This window comes from Beta vulgaris, chromosome 3, assembly GCF_026745355.1.
Source record: "Beta vulgaris subsp. vulgaris cultivar EL10 chromosome 3, EL10.2, whole genome shotgun sequence".
NCBI classification, from domain to species: Eukaryota; Viridiplantae; Streptophyta; class Magnoliopsida; order Caryophyllales; family Amaranthaceae; genus Beta; species Beta vulgaris.
Genome location: NC_079204.1, coordinates 43,610,591 through 43,620,058, shown reverse-complemented (window position 1 = coordinate 43,620,058; position 9,468 = coordinate 43,610,591). Strand labels below are relative to the sequence as shown.

General features: G+C 37.3%; 1 protein-coding gene across 1 annotated transcript; it reads left to right on the top strand.

Annotated features, from left to right (window-relative positions):
* Window positions 1-4,314: 4,314 nt before the first annotated feature.
* LOC125496075 (uncharacterized) lies at window positions 4,315-9,063 on the top strand. Its single transcript, XM_048641528.2, has 11 exons — window positions 4,315-5,145; window positions 6,688-6,844; window positions 6,937-6,990; window positions 7,103-7,216; window positions 7,341-7,406; window positions 7,494-7,756; window positions 7,844-8,094; window positions 8,191-8,257; window positions 8,361-8,462; window positions 8,546-8,911; window positions 8,992-9,063. The coding sequence occupies exons 1-11, from the start codon at window positions 4,867-4,869 to the stop codon at window positions 9,061-9,063; spliced, it is 1,791 nt and encodes a 596-aa protein (XP_048497485.2). The 5' UTR covers window positions 4,315-4,866.
* The last annotated feature ends 405 nt before the right edge of the window (window positions 9,064-9,468 follow it).

Here is a 9,468-nt window from a genome sequence, read left to right as displayed (position 1 = left end):
AATTTTTCAAAATTCAAAGCTTTCTTGCAGATTCTTCAATATTCATTGATACTGAATTCGAAGGTAATTTCAGGTAATTCATTCAATTATACAAAATCACGCTGTATTGCATTCTTAATTTTTCATTCGTAATTCATTCAATTTGTTAGCCGGGAGAATATCATTAGTAATTTTTCATTGATACTGAATTCGAAGGTAATTCGAAGGTAATTTTTCATGCGAGAGAGATTCTTGTATATTCATTGATACTGAATTCGAAGGAGGAGTTTGACACCATTGCACCATTCCATATTCAGGTAATTTTATACTCTCAATAATCCTTTACATTAACAGTGACTAAGCATCATGTTTAAGACTATCCAACATGCTTGGGTTCTGTTCATATATTATCAACTGTGACTACTCAGAATGGCTAAGACTACTCAGTTCTAGTTCAAGAAATATAATCTTATATATGTTAGATGGGTCTAATAAGTATCCTTGTTTCTTAGCCAAATTTTTTGTAGGATGTAGATTATATACTAATATTCTATACACAGAACTCTAGTTCTTTCACTACTTCCAATTGATTTAATGAACATATAATTCTAGTGCCGTATAATGAACATTCCACTACTTCCAATTGATTTAATGAACTAGAGTTCTGTTCATTAAATCAAAGTGCTTCGAGTTCTTGTTACCTGAAGTAATGAACTTAATTTGGCTATTACAGTGATATTAGGAACTACATATGTTACTGAAGTAGCAGACTATTACAGTACTGAAGTAACATCAAAGTGATATTAGGAACTACATATCAATATGCCTATTACAGTTACTCTAGTTCTTTCACTACTTCCAATTGATTTAGTGATATTAGGAACTACATATCAATATGCCTATTACCTGCTGATATTGTGTTGCGGGGAAAGTTGTGTAAGGTTCTGGTTGGGGGAACACAATTTATGTCACTAATGTGATGGCTGAAAAGACTTGCAGTAATTCTTTTTACATTTGTAGCATAGCTGATTATCATAAAATGTTAGATTAGATAATTGATGCTTTATTTTTTGTCACTAATGTGATGGCTGAAAAGACTAAATTATTCATCTACTTGGATCAAAGGTAGGACAATATGGAATCATATATCGTGATTGGATGCTATGCAAGAAAAATGACCCCAAGTATAGAACTGGTGTGAAGAAGTTCTTAGAGTTTGCTTTTACACAAGGAAAAGGAAACCAAGTTGTACCATGTCCTTGTGTGAAATGCAACAATGAGAGGAGGAAAACCAGGCCGGAAATAGAATTAGATCTGCTAAAGTTTGGGATTGTTAAGAGTTACACACGTTGGGTACGACATGGTGAAAGCTTTGAATGCCAAGTTGATGCAAATGCTTTAGATGACTCGCATAAAATATAGAGCATAATTACATGAGTGACATGTTGTATGAAGCATTTGGAATGGCGACACAAGAAGTAGATGCTGAGGTTGGAGAAGCTGTGGATGCAAAGGCTAATGTTGGTATTCGAGGAGATCCAATTGAAGAAGCCAAAACATTTTATAAATTAATGGAAGAACTTGAGTTGCCGTTATATCCAGGCTGTAAAAACTTTTCAAAGTTGTCCTTTCTGCTTAAGTTATTTCACATAAAGTGCTTAGGGGGATAACAGATAAAAGTCTTTCTATGATTCTTGATCTTTTCAAGGAAGCATTGCCGGAGAATAACACTTTGCCAGAATCCTTCTACGAAGCTCAAAAGACAGTGAAGAAGTTGTCTCTTAACTCCATCAAGATTGATGCTTGTCCCAATAATTGCATGCTATTTTGGAAAGAGCATGCTAATGCGGATGAATGTGTAAAGTGTCATGCATCAAGATGGAAAAAAAAGGAACAAGGGAATGGAAATCCTGCTACAAAACCAATCCCAAAAAGCTTCCATGTCAGACAATGAGGTATTTCCCTTTAATACCTAGGCTTCAGAGAATGTTTATGTCATCTAAAACTGCCGCTAGTATGAGATGGCATTCAGATGAACGTCAGAGTGACGATGGGGTAATGACACATCCAGCCGATTCAAAAGCTTGGAAATCATTTGACGATAAATATCCATCTTTTGCCTCTGAAACACGAAATGTTCGCCTTGGTTTAGCAAGTGACGGCTTCAGTCCCTTCAGGAATGGACATATTCCCCATAGCACATGGCCAGTGGTTCTAATACCATATAATTTGCCTCCATGGCTTTGCATGAAACAACATTCTCTAATTTTGTCCACGCTCATTCCAGGCCCTAAGGGACCTAAGAAGAATATTGATGTGTATCTCCAACCTCTAATTGAGGAACTTAAGTTTTGTGGAATGTTGGTGTGGAGACGTATGATGCCTCAAGAAAAGAGAAGTTTAGGTTGTTCGCTTCTTTGTTATGGACTGTTAGTGACTATCCTGCTTATGGTGATCTCTCTGGATGGAGTACGGGAGGAGAAAAAGGTTGTCCTACTTGCAACAGTGACACATCTTCAGAGTGGCTAAGAAATGGGGGCAAGTACTGTTACATGTGTCATCGCCGATTTCTACCCATTGATCATGAATGGAGGTACGATGGGGCATCTTTTGACGGCACACATGAGATTAGACCAAAGCCAAAGGAGTTAACGGGTGAGGAAGTGCTTGAACAATTGGTGGATGTTGAATGTGTTACATCCCTTGAGACTCCTACTAGGAAGAGAAATCGACGCAAAGATCAAAAGAACAAATGCAAAGCAATATGGAGAAAAAAGAGCATTTTCTATGAGTTGCCGTATTGGAGTAGTCTTCTAGTGCGTCATAATTTAGATGTGATGCACATTGAGAAGAATGTTTGTGAGACCTTACTTGCTACGTTGCTTGACATCGAAGGGAAAAGTAAGGACAATCTGAATGCACGACATGATTTGAAGGAAATGAAAATTAGAAAGTCCCAGCATGCTAAAGAACGAGACGATGGTAGTTGGGAGATTCCCCCGGCTCCTTACACGTTATCCTTGGAGGAAAAAAAGAAGCTATGTACCTTCCTGACGAGTGTCAAGTTCCCTGATGGCTATGCTTCAAATATCTCCCGAAATTCATTGCTGAGAGAGCGCAAATTGGCAGGTTTGAAAAGCCATGACTTCCATGTCATTATGGAGCATCTTCTTCCTCTTGCTATACGTGATTGGCCGAAGTCACTGTCCACACCACTTATTAAATTGAGTTCATTTTTCAAGGAATTGTGCTCTAAGACATTGAAGTGAAAGACTTAGAAATAATGGACAAGGAAATAGCCGTCATCCTATGCGAGTTGAAAAGATTTTCCCACCGGCTTTCTTTGTGATTATGATTCACCTGTCGGTACACCTTGCAAAAGAAGCAATGATTGCGGGACCCGTTCAATATCGTTGGATGTACCCTATTGAGAGGTATGTAGCTTAATATAGTTTGGAAGATAAAAACATCAAAATTTATTATCTTCTTGACTTGCTTGCTTAGTTTAGTTGTTCCTCTTGTGTAGATATTTATGTAAACTGAAGAATTACGTTCGTAACAAAGGGCATCCTGAAGGGTCGATAGCAGAAGGCTATCTTCTAGAGGAGTGTCTGACATTTTGTTCAAGATACATGGAGGATATTGAAACACAATTCAATAAGGAAGATAGAGTCTATGACTGTGATGATCATGGTGATGCTGAGGATCGATTACCCATTTTTAAGACAAGTGGTCGAGCGGTCGGGAAAGTAACACCTCGATCATTAACAACACAAGAATGGGAGGATCTCCATTTTTATGTGCTCAATAATTGTGAAGAAGTGAAGCCATTCATTGAGTAAGTTTTAGTGTTCTGCAATCAAACCATCTACATATATGCTAAGTTTGTAATTCACCATTATTGTCCTATTTTGCACTAGTGAGTATGAGCGTGAAGTTTCAAACACAACAAAGATGACAATCGCTAGGAAGCGCAAGTTCATTCAATGGTTCAAACATCGAGTAAGTTAAAATAACGAGAAATTTGCCTCCCTCATATGACAAAGATGTCTACCTATTTACGTATATAAGTTGGAATAATGTTTGGTGCAGGTGACTTCTTTAGCTCAAGAAAAGCATCCTGCTGTGACTGAACATTTACAGGCCTTAGCGGATGGCCCAGGTCGTGTTGTAGCGACTATGAACAGCTACATGGTAAATGGTTGTTTGTTCCGCACAAAGGACAGTGAAATGGAAAGAGAGACACAAAACAGTGGGATTGTTGTGTTGGGGGAAAATGATGTTGAATATTACGGTCTGCTGCGCGAAGTCATTGAAGTACAATACACAGGAGGAAATCGTGTCACTTTGTTCATGTGTGATTGGTGGGATGTTCATAGTCATGGGCGAGGAATAACTAAAGATTGCTTTGAATTCATCAGTGTCAATATTGGAAAGGTGTTGGGAAATGATCCCTACGTTTTAGCTTCACAAGTTGGGCAAGTGTACTATGTTCAGGACGTTGCGAAGGCAAATTGGAAGGTTGTAGTGAAGGCAAACCCAAGGAACTTCTACGACGTTCCTGAAATACTTGTCCAAGATAGCATTGGGGAAACAACGAAAGTTTAATGCATTTGGCTTTTTTTTAATAATTGATCCATTATAGGGATTTAATAATTCCATTTATATTGATAGAGTTGTTAAACAATTTGTATTGAAATTTTTATGGTAGTTATTATAATTTGTCTGTTTGTTTGAAATTTATGGAATATCAACTTAGATGTTTTTTACATTCTCTTTCGCGCTATTGAAATTTTTATGGTAGTTATTATAAATTATCTGTTTGTTTGAGTAAGTAATGATAATGTTTTTTGTTAGCGTGTTTTCCTTCGGTGTTGGGAGTTTTTCATGAAAATGTCCAAACCAAGTGGAAAGACATTCAGGAAAAAAGTTGAAGGGGGAACAAATGAGTACGAAAAGCTGAGACTTCAAAGGATTGAAGCTAATAACACAAAGCTGGAGAATCTAGGTGTGAAGCGCATCATGGCTAGCATGAAGCAGAAGAAGGAGGTGAGTATGATCAAGAGTAAAGCTACCTTAGATGAAGATAGTGACTACTCACCGGAGGATGATCTTTCGGATGATGGAAATGACGAGGAAGCCACTATTGCAAACAAGAAAAGGAAGGTATGTTGCGTTAGATTGAGGTTGCATATGTGCTCTTAGTATTGCAAATGCCTTTTGGTATGTTCTTATTATGTGTGACAAGGAAGGGAGGACAGGGTAGGGAGGGTATGTTCTTGATCAAGTTTCTGATAATTGCTTTACAGTTTTCTTGTAATTGTTGTTGAACTGGAGGTAGTCATTTATCACTGTTAGCATAAGCTTTTTTTCACTATTAAAAGTTGGATTTTATATGATACTAGGGTAGTCAACAATTTCCATTTTTCCCTATGAAGTGTGAAGTCATATTATTATGTATGTCTATGTCCTACTAGAGATGTCTTATTCTCTGAAATACCTGCTTGCAGAATTTGTACTGGATAGTAATTCTTTTTCTTGTGGCCTCCATCTTTATTATACTTGACAAATTAGCGGCTTGTTTTTATCTATTTTTTCCACTACCAGTAGTATTATAAGAAGGAAAGCCAAACGAAGTGTCTTGCTGGAGGTAATACTTTCTGATGCTGATACCAGTAGTATTATTAGAAGTGCTGCGTGCTTGTCTGTTTCTCGGTGTTGGTGTAAGAACTCGCAATTTTGTGTGCTGAATAAGAATTTCAGGAGGGCTACATGTTGGTTTTCTCTTCTAATTATCTTAAGAGCGATACAAAGTGGTGATTGATGTTGTTAGTTGGCCAGGAAGTGGGGGAGGGGATATGATCTATGACTTAACAAATAGCTCTTTAGTGGTTGCTTGTGTTGTAGCATATATATTAAGTCCTTCAGGAAGAATACCCTCAAAGATGCTCCCAGATTCACAGGCTTCAATATAGACTACCTGATGATGTCAGAGGTTCAAATTGAGTAAAACTATACAGTATACAACAATGACAAACTTTTGCTGTAATATATGAAGGGTGTTGGAGAGATATTCTTAGTGCTTACCAGGCTTAGGTGCTTCCCACAAAGTATATATAGAGAAAGTATATATAGAGAAAAATAAACCAGCATATTCAAAGATGGACTTCGAATTGAGTATATAGAGAAAAATAAACCAGCATATTCCCAAGTATATATAGAGAAAGTATATGTCAGAGGTTCAAATTGAGTAAAACTATAACATATTCAAAGAAGCATTCAGAAGATGCTCCTGCCAATGGTATTAGGTGCTTCCCACAAATTAAAGTATATATAGAGAAAAATAAACCAGCATGAACTAGACTCGGGAGTTACTTTCTGCTGACATGCATGTAACACAGAAAACATGTCGAGATTACTAACTTTGATTAAATGTTCTTGAATGGAATGGATGTGCTGCTTAAAAATGAAAAGTTGTTTGTTTGAGATAACTTGGGTGTGGAACCTCATACCATATGTGATCTTTGGCAAATTCCAATCAAAGCATAAGCAAATACTCTTTGATGAATATATTAAAAGTACTTCAATTGTGAGTCATTAGTTAAAGTATCCAACTCTTCCCCTCCCCTTCCTTAGACGAAAGTCAACCCTTTATTTTGCTAATGAATTTCAAATGCTTTTTTTTTCTTATACGAAACAAAATTGCAGGCACATAACCAAGACTGTGCAAATAAGGGGACGAAAAGGAACTTCATTTTACCGGGTGCAATCGGCTCTTTGTTGACGCAGAGCAAAAACGTGCAAGGGAAAGGAAACAAAGGGGGAAATGTGCAGCTAACAGCAGCCCTCAAAGTCATACAGAAAGGTTCACCTTTTAAACCACACTCATTCCATTTATGAAAGTCATTAGATTTAGTTTCATTCTAATATCTTAGTTGCGAAATAACTGCAATACAGCGATCAATAGTCAACAGGAGGCGGAAGTTCAAGACAAGATGGACTTCGATGAAGGTATAGTAGTCCATATGTATAAATATAGGATTTAGTAACAGAATACCTATGACAAATGAACTTATGTACTTCTAGGCATTATAGTGTCTGAGATTGTTTAATTTCTTTACAGAAATGAAAGAGTCCGATGAAATTGGGAAGGCTGATGTGGGAGATAGTGAATTTCATGAGCGAGAAAGTGATGGAATCAATGCAAGGGAATCCCAAAAAGCAATTGACCAAGAAGGTTTGTTTAAAGAGCCATTGCCGGTTCTTTCCTTTTTTTTGATTGACGAATGTGTTAGCTTCCAAGAGAGTTGATTTGATCATGTAAAGTGTGTTTTTTGACGGAAAATTGGAATTTGGGTCAGATGGCTCTATGGAGAAAAAAGGCGAAAGCATGCTAACAGGAGAAAAGGAGGCATCTAATGAAACAGGTATGGATTGGCTCATTTTTTTAAAGACATACCCTAAGCCTATTTTTTAAAGACAATATTTATTTTTATTCAAATTATACATGTCAGGAAATGCAAAAACGAAGAAGTCATATAAAACCAAAACACCAAGAGGTCCTACAAGAAATTTACAACTGGCTAAAATGAGACCCGGTGAGAAGATAAAGGTAGATTTTGATGTTAGTGGTCAACCAATAGGTGTCAACAGAGCTAAGCTGTCAAGTTACTGTGGTTCCCTCGTCAGAGATCCTCTGAATGCGCCACTTTATCGTATTGAAGAATTTTCACAAGTTCCACAAGAGAATAAAGAGAAGATGTGGAAGCTCATTTTGGTTAGAACAATACTTCCACAAGCATTGATAATTCTTTAATATCTTTTACGAACTTTATTTTCTAATTTGAACATTTCTCATGTGCAGGACAAATTTGATATTGGGCTGGATGATGTTAAAGATCAAGATGAACGTGAAAAGAAAATAAAAGATAAGAGGAAGTATATCATGACATCTTTGAACAAGAAGTATCGGAATTTTCGTGCACGTTTGAAAAGAGAATATTATGACACTGAAGAAAATGATGACGACAGACTGAAAGAAGATAATAGGCCCCAAGTGTTGACGAAAAAGACTGGGAGTGGCTTGTATCATACTTTGGCACTCCAGACTTTCAGGTTAATGCACCCTCGTACATTGCATAGATTTCTTTATTTATTTTCAATTTTTATCATTTCACACAATTCTAATTTGTTTATATTTGAATTTAATAGAAAAAGAGTCGCAGAAACATTGAGAATAGGTCATACCTTGATGCCGGACATACGGCAGGAACAAAAAGTTTTGCACAAAAAGCACAAGATATGGTAACGCGTGTTCTTTCACCATTCCTGTCCTAATTTTTGGAATAGTTACTTAGGTTTATTGTTTGCCATTCCTTCAGTTTGAACGTGACAAGGTAATGCCAGGATTATTGAAATTGTACGAGGAGACTCATACTAGAAGCGACAAAACACCTGTAACTCAATCGGCACAGGACACCATGGTAACGATTATTCAAACTGGATTTTTTTTGGTTGTATTTGAAAGTATATTCCTACTTGACAAGATCTTCTCCCGTTACTGCAGAATGAAATTAAGCAGCTAGTTGAGCAACGAAACAATTCGGAAACAAAAATGACTGATGAAGAAATCTATGCAACAATTAAGCCAAAACGCAAGCCAAGTGCACGTGATCGACAAAAAGGGATAAGTCCCTCAGTGACATCATTATTTGGGTCATTTAGTGAAGGAGAAAAGTTTCGCAAAGAGGCTGAAGCATCCAAAAATGAAGGTAGTGAGGCAAAGAAGGAAGCAAACGAGGTAAAGGAGAAGAACGAAGCTCTAAGTAATACAGTGAGAGGCCTCGAAAAGAAATCTAGACTTATGGAACGCGCCCTAGAAGCCTTCATGAATTTGGCTGGATACAACATGTCCGAGCTCAATATGGATGCGGTATGTCATAGATTATACCTTCAATTTAATGCAAAACAGATTAACACATGTGCATTATTAACAATTACAAATATTAACAGTGGACCGATGAAGAGGATGAGGAAGAGCTAATTCAAAAGTCTGAGAAAAAACACAATGATGTTGAAGATTAAAGATATTTGTTAGATATCAGTATTAGAGGTGACCAAGGTTTCTCCTTATCTTTTCTTTTTTAAAAAAAATCATTGGTGACTCTATAATAATGGTTATTCTACTGCGTTGTTGTTCTGCTGCTATGCTGCTGTTGTTCTGCTCCTATGCTGCTATGCTGCTGTTGTTCTGCTGCTGCTGCTATGCTGCTGTTGTTCTGCTGCTGCTGCTGCTATGCTGCTGTTCTGCTGCTGCTGGTCTGCTGTTGTTGTTCTGCTGCTGTTATGCTGCAGCTGCTATGATGTTGTTGTTCTGCTTCTGCTGGTCTGCTGTTGTTGTTCTCCTGCAGCTGCTATGCTGTTATTGTTCTGCTTCTGCTTCTGCTGGTCTGCTGTTCTTGTTCTGCTGTTGAAGTTGAAGTTAATATA

Excerpts from the sequence above, each read along its gene's own strand:
- LOC125496075 (XM_048641528.2), top strand. The coding sequence starts at position 4,867 with ATGAAAATGTCCAAACCAAGTGGAAAGACATTCAGGAAAAAAGTTGAA. Across the intron at positions 6,991-7,102 it reads CAAGATGGACTTCGATGAAG|AAATGAAAGAGTCCGATGAA; the intron begins GTATAGTAGTCC and ends ATTTCTTTACAG. Across the intron at positions 7,407-7,493 it reads GGAGGCATCTAATGAAACAG|GAAATGCAAAAACGAAGAAG; the intron begins GTATGGATTGGC and ends TATACATGTCAG.